This window comes from Notechis scutatus, chromosome 1 (genome assembly GCF_049901735.1).
Source record: "Notechis scutatus isolate UNSWTSFEM ecotype Mainland chromosome 1, rNotScu1.2, whole genome shotgun sequence".
NCBI classification, from domain to species: Eukaryota; Metazoa; Chordata; class Lepidosauria; order Squamata; family Elapidae; genus Notechis; species Notechis scutatus.
In genome coordinates, this window is record NC_142009.1 from 18,314,181 (window position 1) to 18,335,886 (window position 21,706).

General features: G+C 40.7%; 1 protein-coding gene and 1 long non-coding RNA gene across 4 annotated transcripts in view; one reads left to right on the forward strand and one right to left on the reverse strand.

Annotated features, from left to right (window-relative positions):
* Positions 1-1,224: 1,224 nt before the first annotated feature.
* On the reverse strand, positions 1,225-15,497 carry LOC148132686 (uncharacterized). 2 transcript variants are annotated; one of them, XR_015745777.1, is made up of 3 exons: positions 15,437-15,497; positions 14,719-14,788; positions 1,225-1,246 (listed from the first exon to the last, which is right to left on the reverse strand). It is a non-coding gene; the product is annotated as an uncharacterized LOC148132686 (long non-coding RNA). The 2 variants fall into 2 exon arrangements; XR_015745769.1 differs by lacking the exon at positions 1,225-1,246 and adding an exon at positions 10,031-10,062.
* Positions 15,498-15,834: 337 nt separating this feature from the next.
* The window catches only part of UBE2G1 (ubiquitin conjugating enzyme E2 G1), a 60,440-nt gene continuing 54,568 nt past the window's right edge, over positions 15,835-21,706 (forward strand). The window contains exon 1 of one of the 2 annotated variants that reach the window (XM_026672408.2): positions 15,835-16,090. In XM_026672408.2, coding sequence (XP_026528193.1) covers positions 16,045-16,090 — 46 coding nt within the window. In that variant the 5' untranslated portion in view covers positions 15,835-16,044. Of the gene's footprint in view, positions 16,091-16,625; positions 17,167-21,706 lie in introns of those variants that run through there. The other variant, XM_026672410.2, reaches the window with a different exon arrangement.

Here is a 21,706-nt window from a genome sequence, read left to right on the forward strand (position 1 = left end):
CTCGTGACGCTTAATGGCCCTCTAAGTGAAGTCTTGCAATGCATAAGTTCCACTGCCATTCAGAAGAAGTGAACGCTGAATCTATTTCAGCTCTTCCATCGATGCAGCTTTGTGTCATCTGCAAACTTTGTTAGTGTTCCCTCACTTCACCTTCATCTATTTCACTAATTAAACGGGGCCCAAGACAGAGCCCTATAGCACTCCACTCAGTACTTCTATTCAAGGTGAAATCGAACCATTAATAAACATTCAGCCAATTGGGATACTACCTAATAATAATCATATCATCCAGCCCATGTTTTATGAATAATATCATGAGGCAGTTTATCAAAGGCTTCATTGGGGTCCAAATGCCACAGTTTCTTATAATAAACTTACATCTTTTTTGTCTTTCCTTTTAACATAACCAGAAACTCTTTTTTTGTGTGTTTTGTTCCCCTCTCGTCTGTCCCTCTTGCAGTTCTGAACTTTAGCCTTTCTGACCCAGTTTCTGGAGAATTCTATTTGGTTACTGTTCCTTAATTTCATTTCCTATACATGATCCTTTTTCTTTTCAACATTTCTAAAGAGCTCTATATGTATTCACACTGTCCTCTTTTAGATTCCTCATGCTTTTTCTTCTTGTGGGGATTGCTTGAAGTTGCATCTTCAGTATCTCATTTCACAGAATTTCCCATCCTTCCTGGACACTTTTCTGCTTCAGGTTTTGAAGCTTGGCTCTAACCTACTTTCCCTTAGAGATCATCACCATCAGTGCTTCTGAAGGTGCGTGTACAGGTGTTATTCTTCTCAGTCCCTCCTTCTTCAAACACCACAAATTCAAGAACATGATCACTTTCACACAAGGTATCCTTTACACTTGCTTCTTCAACAAATTACCCATCATTGATGAAGATTACACATGGAATAGCAGGCTGCCTTGATCGTTCATCTATGTTCTGACCAATGAAGTGGTCAGCAAGAGGGGATTAGAATTGTTTCTCCTCTGACCCTAAGCAGAGTTCAATTCCCAGCAGAGGTCAGGATAATTGAGATCACTCATTATCCCTACTGCATGCCACTTTGAAAGACTGGTCATCTGATGCACTTGTTGCCTTCCAGAATATTTTTTCTCTGCTTGTTCCATGCCTCTTAACTGGATTGGATTTTAAAATGATCCATGGTCCCAATTTTTCACCTTCTTGCCTAAGGCATTAGAGTCACCATAGATTGTTTTCCAAGATCTCATCTGGCTGTGTCATTCATCCTGATGTAGATCAAGGTGAAAGAATAGTTATTAGTAAGTTTGAAAAAAAAATCTTGGTAATTTCATCACATCCTATATATACAGTCACCTTGTGAAAGTCTGCATACACAACAACATGTCATGACTGCATACGGCTGCTTTAGCTCCTCTTTAAGTAATTACTCATCATGACATACATATTTTTTTCTTAGGATGGTTCTTGGGTTATTTTGATTCATGGGGTCTCAAGTATCTTCTACAATGTTCTGGATTTATTCTTGAACATTCTTGCTATTCTTGTCGGGGGGAAATGCCACCTGTAAAACATCTTATACAAATTTTCTCTATAAGCTGTTGACATTGTCATTTTATAATTTTGAGACCACAATTTTTGCCATTTCTCTAAATCAATCCCATATCCAAAGTTCTTCCCCCAAACAATCATAGTTTCTTTAACTTGTTCTTCTTCTAGTTTAGTTTCTAATAAATATCCATACAGTTTTTTAATCACCTTTTCATCAGTACCTGTCAAAATCTTATCTAGATCAGGCAATTTATCATAGAAACCTTCTGTTTTAAAATCTTTATCATACCTTGAATGTATTTGTGCATATGAAAACCAATTCATCTTTATACCTTGTTCCTCTAGTTTTTGCATAGATTTAAGTTCACCCTTTTCATTCAATATTTCCCCATATCTAACTGTTTGTTCCTTCTTGTATATTATAGGATAGGAAAATGCTTCAATAGTCGATAACCAGACTGGAATTTTCAAATAACATTGTCTTTTAATCTTCTCCCAATTTAACCACAAAGACTCCCGGAGTGTCTTCTACAATGTTCTGTGCATAGTTTGATCAGAGAGCTGCTGTTCACTCTCTGGCACTGGCATTGGCACTGAGTGATTCCTGTTCTTTTTGCATCTCTGAGTCACATGCTTTCACATTTCTGCCAAATTCTACTGAAATTTGTTCTTTGCTCTCTGTTGCTTGCTCAGTGAGCTTTTCCATGTCAAATTGCCTATTTATTTATTTAATTAAATTTACTTTGGGATAAACATGGTGTCAACCCGGAAGCTGGCCTGACTGAGGCCATTTTGAGACTTCAGAGCTGACACACCAGGGAAGAGGGATAGGGAGAGGGGAATAGAGATAGTTGGGGTGTTGTAGCCAAAACAAAATATTTTCTCATGGAAGCCAAGGACATTCCTGCAGGTGCTCAGGAGGAGGGGACTGGAGTCACCTAGCAACAGGACAGCGTTCTGATTGGACCATGTGACTGATTGGTTTGAGAAAGTGACAAACTTTCACTTTTAATCAGGTGAAAACTGTAGGAATATTCAGAGTCGGTTTTCACCAACTCGTGCCAATACGATATGTCCAATGTCCTATTCTTTGAGGAAATTGCTTGCCTCAAAGTTTTGTTTGTTATGGGTATGTTACTTGGAACCCTGACACGTGGATAAGTCTTGACTGGGCTTGTACAAAATTTGGATAGCTTTGGAGGACTTAGAAGAAGTTAATCTGTCCACAATTCCCTAAAACAGCTGCATCTTTAACTAGGATCTGAATCCAAAGTGCTGCACACAGTCCTAGCGCTGAATTTTGTCTGGCATGTGTAAGTTTTCTTAATTTCCAGTGTAGATAGTTAAACTCGGCTTGAACACAGTGTAAAATGTCTCAGTTAATAGCTCCCCAATATTGCATAATTCACCTGCTTCAGTCACCCTTATTTTAAACACGACTATGAACTACCATGGCATATCTACCATTCTTCTCTGCCTTTATACTTTATGTACATGTTGTCAGAAGTCTAAGAGAAAACAACACTCAACTTTCTCTTATCTGTTCTATTTTATTTATTTATTTGGTTTGTCAAATGCTTACAAGATAATTGGTATAAGTAAAAACATAGTTATGAATACATGGATACATATAAGAAAAAAAAAAAAGAAACAATAGGACAGGGACGGTAGGCACGTTGGTATGCTTATGCATGCCCCCTACAGACCTCTTAGGAAAGGGGTGAGGTCAATAGTAGACAGTCTAAGGTTAAAGTTTTTGGGGTTTGGGAAAAAAAACCACAAAGTAAGGTAGAGTATTCCAGATATTGACCACTCTATTGCTGAAGTCGTATTTCCTGCAATCAAGTTTGGTGCGATTAACCTTGAGTTTGTATCTATTGTTTGCTCTTGTGTTGTTATGGTTGAAGCTGAAGTATTCATTGACAGGTAGGACATTGCAATGTATGATTTTATAATATATACTGTACTTAGATTGGACTGAAGACGGCGTAGTTCTAGATTTTCTAGGTCTAGAATTTCAAGTCTGGTGGCATAAGGTATTCTGCAACGAGTAGAGGAGTGGAGAACTCTTCTCGTGAAATATTCTATAAATGGCTGAATGCAAAATGTTTCCTAAAAAGGGTGGCCACAGGTCTTACTTTATGGATGTCAAGTCGCTGCCAGGATGCTGCCATTGCAAAGGGGAGGGGGTTGTTTCATGGGCTTGGGTGTTTTGAATAGTTTCACTTTTGCTATAACTGCATGGGAATTAGGGAGGGGGAGTGAGTCCGCGCAATGGACCTCCTCCCAGTCAGTTCCAGCCTGTTACCAAGGTTGCAGCATCCTGAGGATGAGCCATTATCACCTTCCCACTTCAGAGTTCTCATAACACCTTCACAGCATCAAATTGGCTACTGGTGGACTGGGGAATTGGGGTGGAGGTTGAATGGGGAAAACAGCTTAGCACTTTGTGCAGGAATTTTCAGGCTCTGCCTGAGTCTGCAATCACTTTCTCTCAATACAAGTTTCTTTTGAAATACCACTTTTTTCCTGAGAAGAATGCTGAGGCAGGTCCTTACATTAGGTGGAGTCTGCAAAGTGGTCAACCCAGAGAAGCACCTGTCCTACCATGAGACCTGTGCAATGTCCACCCGTGGCAACAATGAAGAGGAAGCTGAATGCTGGGGTGAAGCCTTGACCAAGGCTGAACCCGGGTTGAATTCCGGCAGGTGGACTGAGGACGTTGTGTGCCTGGGGGACTCAGCAAAGCCCAGATGGCCCATAGAAGTCAGGAAGAAGGATGATTGGGAAGGGAAGATGAAGGGAGTCACCCTCGCCTGAGGCAGTCAGCGACATGGACGGAAAGTGGAGCTGGAGGCACTGGAAAATGAGGAGGAGGAAGAGAATGAACCTCACCATGCCGACCTCCTCATGCAACAAGCCATGTGATATATGATGGATGCATTCCAGAATCTAAAGGCACCAGAGGCAGTGGCTCAGATGGTGGGAGACGACAGCCATTGGAACGACTAGACAGAAATGGGAAAGCCTCATCCCTAGACATCACAGCAGTGGTGGCTGCAATCCCAGCAGGGGCGCCAGCAGTGGCGGCGACCCCACAAGGGGACAGAAAGGCGGCAAACATCCCGAGACTGCGATAAAATTTGTCTGGCATGATCTGTTTTTGACAAACACGTTGACTTTTGGTTATGACTTTGTTTGCCTCTAGGTCAAGGGTGTCAAATTCAAAGCCCATAGGCCGGGTCTGGCTCTTTGGGTGCTTAGTTCTGGCCCGCAGGGCTACCCTGGAAAACAGCATTGACCTGCAGTGCCTCTGCCAGCGAAAACAGAGCTTGGGAGGGCTGTGTGCATTTTCGCTGGCAGAGTGCTTGGGCTACCATAAGCGAACTGACATGAGTCACATTGATCTGTCCACGCCGCCCCCCGCCCCTCCCAAGGTCAAACACAACCCTGATGCGGCTCTCAATGAAATCAAGTTTGATACTCCTGCTCTAGGTATTTGCAGATTCGTTGCTTATTTTTTCCAAAATCTTCCTAGGTATTGATGTCAGGCTGATAGGTCTATAGCAGTGGTGGCTAACCTTTTTTGGCTTTCATGCCAAAAATTGTGCACGTGTGTGTATGCCACCCAGAAGGCAATGTGCATTGGGGCCCCTCACGCCCCCTGCGCATGCGCAAAAGAACCCCCACACACCTCGCGTGTCTCTGTGCATGCATGCGCATCTCCCATGCACCTCCGCCCCTGTGCATGCACGCAAGATACCTGACAATCAGCTGTCGGGTGGGCAGCACACGCGCATGCGCAGTTGGGCTCTTTTTATTTATTTTATTTATTTATTTATTTATTTATTTATTTGATTTGCCAATTGTTTACAAGATAATAAGTATAAATGTATACATAGTTGTGAATACATGAAATGGGTACATATAAGAAAAATAAAAGAATAAGAGAAACAATAGGACAGGGACGGTAGGCACGTTGGTGCGCTTTATGCACGCCCCTACAGACCTCTTAGGAAAGGGGTGAGGTCAATAGTAGACAGTCTAAGGTTAAAGTTTTTGGGGTTTGGGGAAGAAACTACAGAGTCGGGTAGAGTATTCCAGACATTGACCACTCTATTGCTGAAGTCGTATTTCCTGCAATCAAGTTTGGTGCGGTTTACTTTGAGTTTGTATCTATTGTGTGCTCTTGTGTTGTTATGGTTGAAGCTGAAGTATTCATTGACAGGTAGGACATTGCAATGTATGATTTTATATACCATGCTTAAGTCAGACCGAAGACGGCGTAATTCAAGGTTTTCAAGTTCTAGAATTTCAAGTCTGGTGGCATAAGGTATTCTACAACGAGTAGAGGAGTGGAGAACTCTTCTTGTGAAATATTTCTGGACTTTCTCAATTGTGCTAATATCAGATACGTAGTGTGGGTTCCAGACTGATGAACTGTATTCGAGTATTGGTCTAGCAAATGTTTTGTATGCTCTGGTTAGTAGTGTGATATTACCAGAGAAAAAGCTACGTAGGATTAGGTTAACAACTCTTAATGCCTTTTTGGCTATGTAGTTGCAGTGGGCTCTAGCACTTAGATCATTAGAGGTGAGTATTCCAAGGTCCTTTACAGAGCTTGAGTCATCAACAAGATCTTGACTATTCAGCTTGTATTTTATTTTCTGATTTTTTTTGCCAATATGTAAGACAGAGCATTTATTTGTTGAGATTTGAAGTTGCCATTTGTTTGACCACTCTGATACATAGTCAAGATCTTTTGTAGGGTAGCAGTATTGTCTGTGGTATTGAACAGCTTTACATCATCAGCGAAGAGAACGCAATTGCTCTTAATATGATCACAGAGGTCGTTTATGTAGAGTATGAAGAGAGTTGGTCCTAGAACACTGCCTTGGGGAACACCACTATTGACAGGTACTGGATTTGATAGTACGCTCCCGATTTTGACCATTTGTTGTCTGTTTGACAGGAATGCTTCTATCCAGTTATTCAGTTGTCCAGAGATACCATAGGATTTTATTTTAGGAGTAGTTTGTCGTGTACCACTGAATCAAAGGCTTTACAGAAGTCTATGTAGATTGCATCTATTGCTTTGCCCTGGTCGAGTTGTGTCGTCCATATGTTTTTGCAGTGTAAGAGTTGCAGATTACAGGATAGTTTTTTTCTGAAACCAAATTGTTTATTGGAGAGTAGGTTATTTGTCTCTAAGTGAAGGATGATGGATTGGTTAATAATTGATTCCATGACTTTACAGGTGACGAGCATAAGGAGATTGGCCTGTAATTTTCAACTAGGCTTGGGTCTCCTTTTTGAAGATGGGGATGACTGTGGCTTGTGACCATAGGTTAGGCAAGGAGCTGGTTCTGAAAGATTTTTCAAAGATTATGCTTAGAGGTTTGGCTATGGCAGTGGATAGCTTTCTTAAGAAGTAGGCACATATTCCATCCGGTCCAATAGATAGAGATGGTTTTAGGTTGCGTAGTGCTTTTTCAACATTGTCTTCTGTGAAATCGATATGTATTAGATCATTGTTGTTATCTGTGGTACGGCTAGGAAATACTGGGCATGATCCATTGCTGTTTACAAATACTGAGCCGAAGAATGTGTTAAAGATGTTGGCTTTAATGGTGTCGTCGTTGCAGTCTTTACCATCAGGTCCTATCAAGGGAGGGATGGACCTTGAGTCTTTTAGTTTGTTGTTTACAAAATTGTAAAAAGCACGGGTGGAATTGGTGCTTAGAAGGTTTTCCTCTTGTTTAATGTGATAATTGGTGCATTCGGTCTTTATCTGGTGGCATAAATTTTTGTATCGGTTTTTGAAATTGGCAACGTGACCAGATTTGTTTTTCCGCCAGAGTGATCTCTTTTTGGATTGAAGTTTCCTTATTGATATGGGTAATCTGCTTTTTTGTTTTGTTTTGGGAGTTGTTGTTGGTACATATAGTTTGATGACTCTTTGACTTCAAGTAAAAATATGTTGTAATGGTCTTCAACAGTATTGCATCCAGTGAATAGAGATTGCCAATCAAGGGATGAGAGATCGCTGTGTATAAGATCATAGTTGCCTTTTTTGAAGTTACAATTGGGAATTACATCATTGTGGTGATTTTTGTGTGGACGTATGTTGAGACAAAAGTCAATCATATTGTGGTCGCTACTGAAAAGGGTTCTTTAGTTTGTATTCGTAAATTAAATTCAAACTATTGCAGAAGATGAGATCGAGGCAGTTGTTTAGTCTAGTGTTGTTGGTTACTAGTTGTTCCAGTCCCAGATTTGTAGTAGCATTGTAGAAGGTTGTGTGTATGATTTCAGTTGTACAATCATTTAGGGTCCAGTCAATATGAGGTAGATTGAAATCACCAAGAAAGATAAAAGGGTATGGGCAGGATGCAGCCCATGTTAGTAATGTATTTAGCTTGTTTACATGTTCGATGTCATAATCAGGTGCTCTGTAACATAGTAAGAATCTAATTGTGATATTTAAGGATAGTTCACAGATGATGGTCTCAGGAAGAGCAAGCTCCTGGGTAACTTGGATATTTTTTAGATGTAAGGATTTTTTATAGAAGATAGCAACACCACCTCCTCGACGATTTTCACGATCTGATCGGTAAACATGATAGTCTCTTACTGTGGTAATGGAGTCGGGAGAGATGCATTGAGCCATGTTTCACAGACAAATATAATGTCAAAGTTAGCCATATTTAGGAGGATGAGAAATTCAGGTATTTTATTCACGAGGCTTCTTGCATTGAGTAGTTTGCATTTAAGGCCGGCAGTAGTTGGAATTGAGGTAGTTGGGGGCGTGCGTGCCTAGTCTTCCCGGTGCGTGCCTGGGCTCTTCCCGGTGACCTCTCACGTGCCGGCAGAAGTGGCTCTGCGTACCATAGATTTGCCATCACGGATCTATCGATTTCTCCTGCAGCACCCTGCTGGCCAAAACGGGGTGCAGGGGGGGGTTCTATGTGGCACCCCTTGCACCTTGTTTTTACCCTCCGTGGCCTCCTGCAGTACTCTGCCAGCCAAAAACAGGCCATGCAGCCCATTTTCAGTCCGTTTTTCGACCCTTTGGGGGGCCATTTTTCAGCTAGTTTTTGGCACATTTTTCGGCTAGCAGAGTGCTTCAGGAGCCCATGGAAGGTGAAAATGAGGTGTGAGGGGGGTCACACATAGCCCGTTTTAGCCGCCAGAGGCCCCACGAGAAAGTCCTTTGACACCCCTGGTCTATGGAGATTTTCACTCATCCAAGTCATGGTTGTCCCAATGGTGCTTTTTCAAGTGGCAACTGGACTTCCTTAGTTTTTCCTTCAAGACATTTCGCTTCCCATCCAAGAAGTTTCTTCAGAAATGAAGATGCTTCTTGGATGAGAAGTGAAATGCCTTCAGAGAAAAACAAGAAAGTCCAGTTGCTTCTTAAAAATGCACCTTTGGGGCATAGAAGGAAGATAAGACCTATTCTTTATAATCACAGGAGGGAAAATATGTTGTATGGTAATTTACAAAAAGACATATTTCTATCATTTAAAAAAAAATTGTGGCAACAAGAAAAAATTGATGGAACCAATTACTTAGAAGGATGATGGCCTTCCCTTTGGTTCTCTACAGAACTAGACAGGTCTCTAATGGAAATGCTTTAATTTGGATTTTTTCAGGGAACGAAGAAGCTTCATACCATAACATCTAATGGTGCAGTTATGAGAGTAGCAAGCTTAAGTACATAGAAAAAGAAATACAGATGATCTGGTTTGTATGCAAAGCCAGAGTCAACCAATACGTTTTTTTTAAGATCAGCAGGGGCAGCTCTGTGAGCATGTTGGTGGGTTCAGCTCACAGTGTGGAGAGCCAGAAAAAAGGCCTCTTAGTGGCACCATTTCACATATGTAATTTGTCCATGGGAAAATACAGCCAGTCCCATATTCTTGTTTGAAACAACTGAAGGTTTTCATCCAGGCATTTGCAACATGAATAGTTACCCTTTTAAAATAAAATGCTTTTATTATTATTTTTTATTACTCTATTGCTGTCTTGTTTTACAACAGGTGGCTTTATTTTGGATCATTTTATCTTTATTCAACATTGTTTTTAATTGTTCCTTTGTGTATTATGTTTTAATCTCCTGCAGGAGGAAGTATTGTTTTTATTTTGTTTTATTTTATTTTATTTTGTTTAGCCCTTCCTTCCTTCCCTCCCTCCCTGAGAATAGATGAGTACATCGCAAAAACATTCATAGAGGTATCTGATGATTTAATTCACTCACAGTGCCTTTAGGGTCTGACATAATGTTGCTCTAGGGCTCGCATCTTCAATACAATGTATATGAGCATTAGGCTCCCTGCTGTACCAAAGATGCTTTTAATGAAAATATAAATGGGAAGATGTCATGCTGTGAAAAAAGTGCCAGCCTGAAGGATCAGATCTTGACTCAGGATAAACAGTGAGCTGAAGAAGGTCTTATAGAGGATGCCAAAATATTTAGCATCATGAGGAGCTCCGGAAGAATCTCTTCAGTGGATGAATGCTCAGGAAAGTGCTAAAAGCAGTTGAATTTAAATAAATGTAAAACAATGCACACTCAGGCAAACTGTGAATAGAAAATGTGTAGAGGCAAACATAATGACCAGGGAATTCATGAAGAGATTAAAATGTTTGGGACACTTTAACTTAGAAAAAAAAATGATAGAGGGATATAAAATCATGGAGAAAGTGAACAGGGATAAGTTTTTCTCCCTATCTCAGAACACTAGCAACAGAGGCCATCCAGTGAAGCAGAAGGGAAGAAGATTCAAAGCAGACAAAAGAAATAACAAAGCATACAATTAATTTGTAGAAGTTGTCACCTCAAGTTGCAGGTGAAGGCCATATCTTGGATGGCTTTCAAAGGGCATAAGTTAATGAAGGATGGATCTATCAAGAGCTATTACAGTAATTATTTCTAGATTAAAGGTAGCATGTGTCTGAATCAGTGGTGGTATTTAAATAAAGTTGCCACCAGTTTGGTGGGTGTAGCTTGGTGGCCGCGCTTTGCACGCATGCACACTTTGTGTGCACGCGCGCGCCAACACGCACTTTGAGCAGGCGCAGAGTGCCTAACTTGCCTCCTGCAAGCCTGCACGATGCTGGTCGCTGCAGCAGCTGCCACACGGCGCTATTCTGCGCCGCGCAAAGCAGCTGTGCTTTGAATTCTGGCCATAAAAGTGAGTATGAGAGCCCGGGCGGGAGGGCCAAACACAGAGCAGCGAAAAGAACCGGTTCGGTCTCCACTGCTCATTGCTGCTACCGGCTTTCCAGAACCAGGCAGAACTGGTCGAATACCACCACTGCTCTGAATATATATCGCAAGGAGTTGACAGAGATTTGAGAGGGCTATTTCTCCATCTTTGGCACTCCAAACAACCAATCAGAATAGAGCAGGAAGGAACCTTGGAGGTCCCTCTGCTCAGGCAGGAAACCATTTCAGACAAGTGACTATCCAGTCTCTTCTTGTAAACCTCTAGTGATGAAGCACCCACAACTTCTGAAGGCAAACTATTCCACTGGTTACTTGTCCTATTAGGAAGTTTCTCCTTAATTCCAGGTTGCTTCTCTCCTTGATTAGTTTCCATCCATTATTTCTTGTCCTGCACTCTGGTGCTTTGGAAAATAAACTGATCTCCTCCTTTTTGTGGCAGCCTCTCCTAAAGCATCTTACTGGCCACTATAAGAAACAAAATGTTGGTTTGATCCCACATAGTTTTTTTTTTTACATTATTTTTATTTCCAAGAATTTTTCTGGGACCCACTATCCATAAATATTTTTAGAAAACAAGAGTATCTTGTTGCCTATTTGTCCAGGAAGAATAAATAAATATAAGTGAGCAGGGAGGCAGGAAGCACCCTGAGAGCTTCTGGGAGTGATATGCCATTTTGTTATCTGATAATGTTAGCAATGCAAAGGATGTTGCTTGCTATCCTAGAGGATCTTCAAGACTAATAGTCATTGATAGAAATACTCTCCGGAATTTTATTCAACATGCCAAGCAAATTAGTGGCTATTGCTGTCTTGTGGTAATGAATTCCACAGATTAAGTATGAAGTACTGACTGAAAATATATAACAGTATTCGCAGTGAATGCAATTTTTGAGGAAAAATTAGCTCCAAGTACTTCCAGTTAGGATAGTCTTGTCTTGTCAGCTTACAAATTGTCAAAATGTACTTCCAACTTTTGTATTTACCCTTCAGCATTGGTCTTTCACTGTAGAAGAGAGACTGGCCAAGCCAGGGGGAAGAGTCAAACCAGGACTTAGTCGAGAATCCCTACATGGGCACAAGAGACTGAAATTAGACTCTCCCCCTTGAATGCTGTTGAATCTTATCTAGTCTCATCCAACTGCAAACTGTTAGTCTGAGAAGATTCTTGTGTATAGGCTTGAATAATAAATCAGCTAATTGAATTCTTCACATGTAGACCCAATTGTTCACTCCTGACACCCACTTGTTTAAAAGCCAGAATGAAATGAACTTTTGTTTAAAAACATTTTCCTGCAACAGTTCTTCCCTGATGTGAACATTACTGCTCACGTACTTATTTCCACATGCACTAAGAACAAGATTCCCTTCTCAGTCTGGCATTGCATTCATCCATGCCTAGCCAAGATTTACTTCATCAGTTTGTTAAATAAATTATAACTGGCTGGGTGCAAGCAACACATTAAATCACATACTGGTAGTAGAGTACAAACCACAATGGTTAAGCTCATTCAACTTGCTAAACCAAAATGAAACAAATTACATTATAGTTTAGGTGAACCAAGTCTGGAATTAATTTCAAAATACTCTGGAGTAAGCTCTGAATTACGTTTTGGTATCTATGAGGTTTTTCTCTCCTGCAGTGCAAATAACAACTTTCGATTAGTAATTTTCATCAAGATTATAGTATGAGAGAATAGGGTTAAATTTCTTCCTTCTTTATTTCTAGGTTTCTAATTCCACTCTCTGTCTTCTGGACTATTTACCCTTTTAAAAATGTAATGTAATTTTACCTTTTATAATGCTTGAACTGTAAAGATGAATTTAACATTTTGATCTTCAGCAATTTATCAACTGGATTTGTACAGCATGATGGGCTATTATGTGGCACATTAATTTGTGGGTTGATAATATATATCTTGGTAGAGTGGTTTATTATTTAAGTCTAATATATGCTTCTGGCTATAAGTAATAGAACATAAAATAGTAGAGTTGGAAGAGACTTTGCAGGTCTTCTAGTCCAAATCCCCTGCCCATGGCAGGAGATCATATACTATTCTAGATTTTTTTTGGGCTTGAGGGGATGGATACATATGATCATAGAAAGAATAACAGAATAACAGAGTTGGAAGGGACCCTAAAGACCCCCCAGTCCAACCCTGTCCCTCCCAAACAGGAAACCCTGCACCATTTCAGACAAATGGCTATCCAATCTCTTCTTAAAAACCTCCAGTGATGGAGCCTCTTCAACGTCTAGGGGCCAATTTTCCACTGGTTAATTGTTCTGTCAGGAAATTTCTCCTTAGTTCTAGATTGTTTCTCTTCTTGATTAGTTTCCATCCATTGCTTTTTATTCTGTCCTCAGGTGCTTTGGAGAATAGGTTGACTCCCTTACATTTTGGAACACTATCATGTCACCCCAGTCCTTCTTTTCAATAGACATTGAAATACCCAATTTCTTCAGCTGTTTTTCATGTTTTTGCCTCCAGTCCCCAAATCATCTTTGTTACTTTTTTCTGCACTCTTTCTAGAGTCTCAACATCTTTTTTATATTGTGCTGACCAAAACTGGATGCAATATTCTAAGTATAGTCTTACCAAGCAGTGGTGGGATTCAATTTTTTTTACTACTGGTTCTGTGGGCATGGCTTGGTGGGCGTGGCAGGGGAAGGATACTGTAAAATCTCCACTCAGAGGTGATATTTGCCAGTTCTCCGAACTACTCAAAATGTCTGCTACCAGTTCTCTAGAATTGGTCAGAACCTGCTGAATACCACCTGTTACCAAGGCATTATAAAGTGGTACTAACCGTTCACATGATCTTGATTCTATTCATTTGTTAGTGCAGCCTAGGACTGCATTGGCTTTCTTGGCAGCTGCAACATATTGCTATCACATATTTAAGTGGTTGTCCACTTGATCTCTCTCGCAGTTACTGCTATTGAGCCAAGTTCCACCTCTTCTCCCAAAACTATGAACCCCTCCAACTTTACAAGCCTTTGGGATCCATGAACTTAGTTCCTCCCCCATGCATTGGCAATTGGCCAATGTTTGGAAGCTCCAGCATGGATGTGTGATAGAGATGTTTTGTGTTTTTAATGTCTTCAACCTGGGTTTTTGTTTGTTTTATTGGTGGTATTTTATATGGCATGTTCAGCATCCAGAGTTTCATTGGATAGATGTAGCCTTCAAATTTGATTCTTAGATTTTTATCTCTCCTTTACTACTTTATAGGTAATTCAAGGCATTGAACATACATAACAATCCTTTGTCAAACTATTTTCCTCACAACGATAACCCTGTGGGGTAGGTTGAGCAGAAAGTAAGTGACTGGACGAAAATCACCCAGCAGGCTTTCATGCCTACACAAATACCTTAATCATTATAACAAACTGGCTTTTAAAAGATCAGTTCTTACTTTTGAAGTGCATTTTATTTGATTGATTAATTTATGGAGGTATCCATCTGACCTTTATATGACTCTGGGCAGCTTACAATAAAGTTAGATAAAATATACAATCTAAAAATAAAAAAAAATTGATTTATATAGCCTTCCATCTCCAGGCAGCTTACAATAAAATAGATAAAATACATACAGAATCTAAAAAGTAAAAAACATTTTATTTTTCAGTAACAACATTTACAAAGTGAAGTGGATAATAAAAATAAATTAATATTGCCAAATTAGTCATGACGCTATCTTTATTTTCACCTTTGGATAGCTCTGGGCTTGGCAGGGCTAGGCTTAGTCCTAGATTATGAAATAACTTGTTGGGAGGGGGTTAATTCATGATTAATATTGAATCTTATTTCTATACATTATTTTAACTAATGAGACAAGGCAGTACTTAACTGTTGTGGCTGAGTTGAGCAGCTTTATAAATCTTTAAATCAATCAATCAGATTCAAATCAACAGGGAACCACAATATTTCTGGCATAATCACTCTTCCTTCAACCTACCTCTTAAAATTGTTCAGGATAAAACTGGGTTGAGAATCCCAAGTACGGTAGCATGCAATATATAACAATTCTGAAAGACAATAAAATATTATAGAAAAAAAAGTATTGGCTCAGTTCTGAATTTATGAAGTACAAATATATCAAACTGTCACAAGATGACCAATCTCAAATATTTTTCACAAGCATGGGGGGAGGACACCTCTGTTACAACTGCCAGAAATGTGAGTTTGTTCAAAACTGTGCTAGGGACTGAGGGGAGAGGCTCCCCTGATATTTATTTCTGAAGGGTTAATAAGTTTAGAAGGGAATGTTTTTAACAGATCCTTGATTTTGTGTATCATCTTCACCCGTTAAAACGTTTTGCGTGCAAAACTGATTTAGAAAACCCGCTTACCGGAAGGCAATTAGAAAAATATGAGACGATTTTTAAAAAAAAGCTAAAATGCAGTGTAACGTTCTATGGGAAACCGAAAGCCTCATCATATTTGCATAACTTGGAAAGCGCGCGGGGGGCGGGGGAGAAACGAAGAGTAATGCTGCCCGTTCTTCCTTTGCCAAACTTTTAGGGTTATAGAAAACTAAACCAGGAGGCTTCTGCCCTTCCCAAGATGGCGCCAGGGCCGGCGAATAAATAAATAAATAAATAATGCCTCCAACGCGCGCTCGTACAGACTGCCTCGGGCGCGCGCCGGAGCGGCTCAAGCCCTGCTTCCCTTACATGGCCATGAGTTCGACCTTCCAAACATGGCGGCCACGCCATCGCTGGGCAATCCGAGCTGAAAGAAGAAAAGAGGAAGCGCAAGCGCCATCTGCGAAAGGAGCGCATGCGCCGAGGGAGTTGTGCGCCTGCGTGTCGCAGCGCCCGAGTGCAGTGAAATTCCGTGAAGGGGGAGGAGAAAGAGAGTGGGGGGGAAGAGAAAAGAAAGCTGAGGGGAAGGTGTTGGAGCGGCAGACGCGGGGCGAGCGGCAGCGTTGAGCGCCCTCCCGTGCGCTTTTTTTCCCCCCCGTCCACACACACACACACGCCTGGTCCGGCGCTGCTCCCGAATCCGCTCAGAATAGTTTCTCCTCGTACTTCCCCCTCCCCTTATCCCCCTCCCTCCCCCCCTTGGCGGAGGGACTCGCGGCGCTGCTGTGGCGGCGGCGGCGCCGGCGCTGAGAGGACGGGCGGGCAGGCAGGCCCCCGGCGGCGGGGTCGGCGCGAGCGGGGAGGGACGAGGGCTCGCCGGCTGGCTGGCTCGAGCCCGGCAGTCGTACGAGCGGGAGGATTAGCAGCAGCAGCTGCGCCGCCGCCCCAGACTCCCTCCCCGGGCACCGGCGGGGAGAATGACGGAGCTCCAGTCCGCGCTGCTACTGCGGAGACAGCTGGCAGGTGAGTCCGGGCGGCGGTATTTCAGGGCCGTCCCTGAGACCCGGTTGGGCTGAAGCGTGTGGTGTGTGGGGAGCCCGAGCCGGGAAGAAGGGGGCCGGCTTTGAAACGTGGTCGAAGAGGAGGAGGAGGAGGAGAAATGGGGAGCTCCGTGAGGCGGGCCGGAGGTGGTGATGGTGGTGGGGGTGGGGCAGAGTTTCCAAAAGAAAAGTTGGGGTTGGGGGTAATTGTGAGGTAAGACGCGGGGTAGGTTGAGAACAGGGCTTGGGGCGGAAGGGACCGGTTTTGGGGTCAAAAGATAGCCGGGGAAAAGTGTCTTTTGTGCCTACAATGGAAGACTGGTAATTTCCTGAAGAGAAGGCAGTAACTTCGTGTATTTCTGGGGGGAGGGGGAGAATATAGGGCATTGAGAAACTCGCGTGGGGGGGGGGGGTGTCTTGATATTTTTCATACAGGGAGGAAAGAAAGGGAGACTTGGGAACGGAGGGAGGTTTAAATATTGCCAAGGTAGGAGGGCCCCGGGGGCAGCGATGGGGAGCTAAAAGGCAGGCAGTATGGTGTCGAAGAGTTGGGAGGCGTGGTGCGACTAAGTAGATAGTGGGGCCAACGTGTTTAATGAGGGGGGAAGCAGAGTTGCTCTTAACTTGGAGAAAGAGGTGTGCTGGTTAGTGAAAGAGTAAGAAAGGGGTGAGTGATCTGGAAGGAATGAGGGAAAAGGAAGGGGAGGTCATTGGAGTCATAAGAGCCGCTGGGCATTGGTGTGGTGTACAGTCGTGGGGAGGGAAGAGAGAGAGAGAACAAGGCGCCTGTGAATCGGTTGGGAAGGAAGGCATGATGGTAAGTGAAGGTGTCACGGGTGAGCCCTTGGAGTAAGAAACAGCCTCTTTGTGGAAGTTGAAGATTCAAAGAAAGTGCCTTGCTGGCTTTTCAACGCTGTCTAATCTTCCTGGAGCCTTTTAGTGCAGAGGCTGGCAAGAGGGGGTTGAATCTGGAGCTGTTAGAAAGGGGGAGTGGCTTGGAGTATGCAGAGGAAAGCTGGAGGTGCAGAGGCCCGAGTCCCAGACGGGAAATGAAAAGTGGTAAGGTTATTTTGTGTGTGTGGGTGTGTGATACCAGTCAGTTTGCTACTACCCCTGTAGAAGGTCATGAGGGGAATTGGCAAATAATAACCCAGACGGAAATAGATATTTTGTGCCATACCTGATCATGTGAGGTAAAGTCAACAGTTTCAAGCAACTTGAGAGTTAACTAAGAGTGCCAAAATGAGGGAAAGACGGAAAGGAAAGACAGGTTAAAATTTAGGATACTCTGAATAAATGAAAAGATGCCCTCTAGTTACCCAATTTCTCATAACTGAAAAATGTGTTTTCTCCAGTACTATGAGAAAGGTCACTTATTAGTGTGGCTTTCTGGGATATGTTTTAACTTCACAGGTAATCAAAACCTGTGGAATTCTCAAATGGTCCTCTTGGGATATCCTGTTGCAGAAGTGAATGATATAGGTTGTTGAATGGCTGGGATGGGAAGCAAAAATGTCTTGTGCAGTTAAGGTGGTGTGTAAAGAGCATATGGAAGATGAGGATATATAACACTTAAGAATGTAGAAGTTATTAGGCAGTAACTATTAAATGCATCAAAGATAGAAAAAAACTTTTTCAGAAAGAGAAAACCTAGTGAGTTGTATACATTGCCTGCATCAGGGAAACGGGAGAAAACATGAATGCTGTAATCCTATGGAAGATGCTTGGCTATTGTTTATAAGGACTTGATTAAGGTTACACTTTAGACATTAGAAGATTCATTAATAGCTACTGGGCTCACCTGTTTAATATGCAGTCAAACATCTTATCTGTTTAGAGAAGATTTGTGAGCTGCTGTCTTGAATGCCTCCTGTGCAGTGCAAAATGAGATTGTACATTGCCTGTTTTGAACAAAGCAGAGTAGGGCTGACATCTGTGGAGTACAGTATTGGGGTGGGTTGCAGGGGGATTAATTATCATTGTTTCAAATTCATAATAGAGGAGCTATTGCAGTCTTCAACTTTTTTTTTCTTTGCTGGGGTTACTGCCAAGTCTATTCCTGGCTGTAATTGGAAATAAAGGACATAACTTGTCAGAGATCTTACCTGGGAAATGGGTGACAGAACCTGAAACCTAAAACAGGATTGCATTACAAATTTCAGGGCATTTGTAATCTATTACCGATTTTATTTTTTTAATTTCCATCTACAGTTACTCGCTCCCCCTTTTTCTTTGTCCCTTGACTGACCAGTCTTGCTTGACTAACATTTTAGCAAGTAATGGTGGGGGGAGGGACACGGCTGAGCTTGGTCTGTCCTAGCAATTATATCAGACATGTAAGTATGTTGCCTGTATAATTAGAGTGGCATTGCATATCTAGTAGCTCCATACTATATGCTACTCACTGCCATATTAAAAAAGAAAGCAACAGCAATGTGAAAATAACAGAATGTGTCAGGTCTTTTCTTCTCCTCACCTTGTGAGTCCATTGGATTTTTAAAAAACATGCACATCTATGGCCTCTGATTTCTCCTGTCAAGAAGTTGAAATTCCTTATTAACATATTTTCTTAAAATTTGATGAATCAAACCTGAATACTTTTTTTCTGGTATAGAAACATTTATTTTATTACAAAGATAAGGAATAGTATGATCTATACAAAAAGACCTTGACTTAAAAGCACTGAATGGCTGTATAAATTCAATTGAGAATGAATTCCTGCAGTAGTGTAAAATGAACTTATTAAATGTTATGGAAGAATTATTGCTGCATGAAAATAGTCCATAGGGCTACTCCAACATCGAAGTGTCTTCTAAAGTTATATTTAAACTTATAGATGGTGTAAAGAAATGCAATCATTTGCTGAAAAGTCAGAAAAGTCAGAATCAAAACAGGGCAGATAGCTTTTTTTCAACAAAGGATTAAAACTTTTTCTACTGTTTTGTAAAATAGATATATATTTACATGGAATTTCCTTTTCAATGAATTGTGGATATTTGGGAAATTTAGTAAAATACAGGTAGTTCTTGTTCAGCAACCTTTTGAAGTTGTTCAGCAACCTGGGAAAACAATTACTTACAACTGGTCCTCACACTTACGACTGTTGTAGCATCCATGTTGTCACATAATCAAAGTTCAGGCGCTTGGCAACTGGTATGGTAGTTACAACAGTTGCAGTGTCTGGGGTCATGTGATCACCATTTGTGACCTTCCTAACTGCTTTCCAACAAGCAAAGTCAGTGGGGAAGCCAGATTTGCTTAATAACCATGGCAAAAAAGATTGCAAATCAGACATTACTCACTTAACCACCTTGTTTACCAATGGAAATTCTCATCACAATTATGCTTGTAAGTCAAGGACTATATAAACACCTATAATACATCTATTCTGTTTGTTTAGAAAAAAAAATGTCACAGCAAACTAATCTGAGTTGGGACTTGTAGATATATGGATAGAGGGATACCAAACTCTATACTGTGCCTAAATGTGTGTGTGTGTCCCCAAAAATCAAATTCATCTTTATCAGTCTTAATAAAAGTATATGAATATTTGCTCCTGAAGCTACCCACATTCAGCAAATCAAATATTGTGACACAGTAGTAAATAACTACATTTTTAATATAGTACAAGAAATTGCAACAATTATCAGATGATTTGTATAACAGTGTTAAATCTGAAGCACACTTAACTTTCCACCATATAAAATATCAAGCTGTACATTGAGAAACCAAAGTATCTGATCTTATGCAGTTAAATAAGAACAAGAAAGGCATTTTAAGAAAAAATCTTAATTATGATTCCAGTGTTCTTAATTGTTTCACTACTGTCAATATAGAGAACTTGCTGAGAGTTGTTTCCATTATCATAATACTGATAAGCTGTAGTTTGGAGATTTTTCCAGGGTACTAAACTAAAGTAATGATCTTAGTCTGCTTAGGTGGCTGGATAAAACTTGTAGCTTCTTTCAAGGCTGGAATAAACTGAAGCAATCAGTTTACATGCACATAAATAGAATTGTTTATCCTTTGAATGCTACAGGATGACTAGGTGTACACAGTTCATTAAGTTATAATGTATTCGGGTTTTGCTTAGTATTTTGTGTTTATCTAATAAGTTGTGATTAAATTATGCTTACTGCAGTATATGAATCAGTTTGGTGACTCTTACAAGAAACACTCCATCCTTCCTAAACATATGGCAGAATCCTGGCTGATCATTTTTTAAATCAAAGTTGCTATTCTTTTAATGGAGACCTGCATTCAGTGGTACCAGTATGCATGTGAAATGCCCCAAGTTAAATATCTTGTGTAAAACTTGTGTAAAAACATTTAGTAGTCATTACTTTGGAGAAATTCTGTCAGTTGGATCAGTGATTAGAATTGGCATTAGAGAACTTAAGTTCATAATACTTTAAAGCTTTTGAAATTAGGAGTTATTTCTAGTATTCTCTGAAATCTAGTTTTAATTGAATGTGAGATACTATTGTACTTTGTTACACAACTCATTATAAATAGTACAGTATAGATGCCTACATTTATTTTAGAAAATTTATATAGCAACCCATATGTATGAACTCTGGATGGCTAACAACAATCAACAAAAACAATATCATCAAACCTATTTCTAAAAGCAAAATAAAAAAAAATTCTCCAATCATAATTTGGGTATACCTTCAACTTCTTCATCGTATTTTCTGTTCCAGCAAGTGAAATTACATGTATCAATATTCATTGGTTCTTTCCTGCTGATCTCCTAAACTGGTAATGGCATACATACAAAATAATGATTTATGAGTGCTTCTACATTCTGGCAAGTATGAAGGTCCCATTCTCCCTCTCATTCTGGAGTGCAGGAAAAGGCAGTTATTTCTGCAGCAGTGTAAATCTGTGATCCCTCACTCACTGCTCAATGTTCCAGGGTTAGAACTGAACCATTAAGATTGTGTTAGCAGCCTAATAAGCAAGACCTACTCTTTTTGACTGCAAGCATTGAGTGACATTCTATTTGATTTTGCACACATGTATGAAATCGTTGAAATGCAGATGCTGGTGATTCTAATTTTCAGCTTAGTTTGCAAGCCCAGCTAAATATGTGAACCATCCACAATAAATGCTAAATATGGATAATAAAAGCTAAAGAGTAATACTGGCTTAAAATGAATATTACAAATATGGACATTTCCAAGCGTAGATGACAATATGAATATATTGGCCAAGATTCCTTTTGAAAGTTGCAAGTACAGTAATTTTATATGTCAATCTGCATATCTGTAACGGTATCGTAATATCTTTATAGATATGAATCCTTTTTCAAACCTTTACAAAACCAAAGTAGGCTCTGTTTGCTATAGTTTCTTTTGCAATGAGGGCCTTGGTGATTCTCCCCCTTCTACATACACGCATGCAGACTGATCAGGAAATTCAGGCTTCCCTGTGCTAGTTTCCTATGCTTGGCTGCACTAAGAGGGAACTCCCTTGTGCAGATAATGTTCCCAACCCCCTTCTCTTTGCTGGCACTTGCATTCCAATTTCAGCTGTCCTTTGAACCAGCATTAAAAAAATGTATTGCTATCTTCAATATGTAAAATGTTTGTGTTAT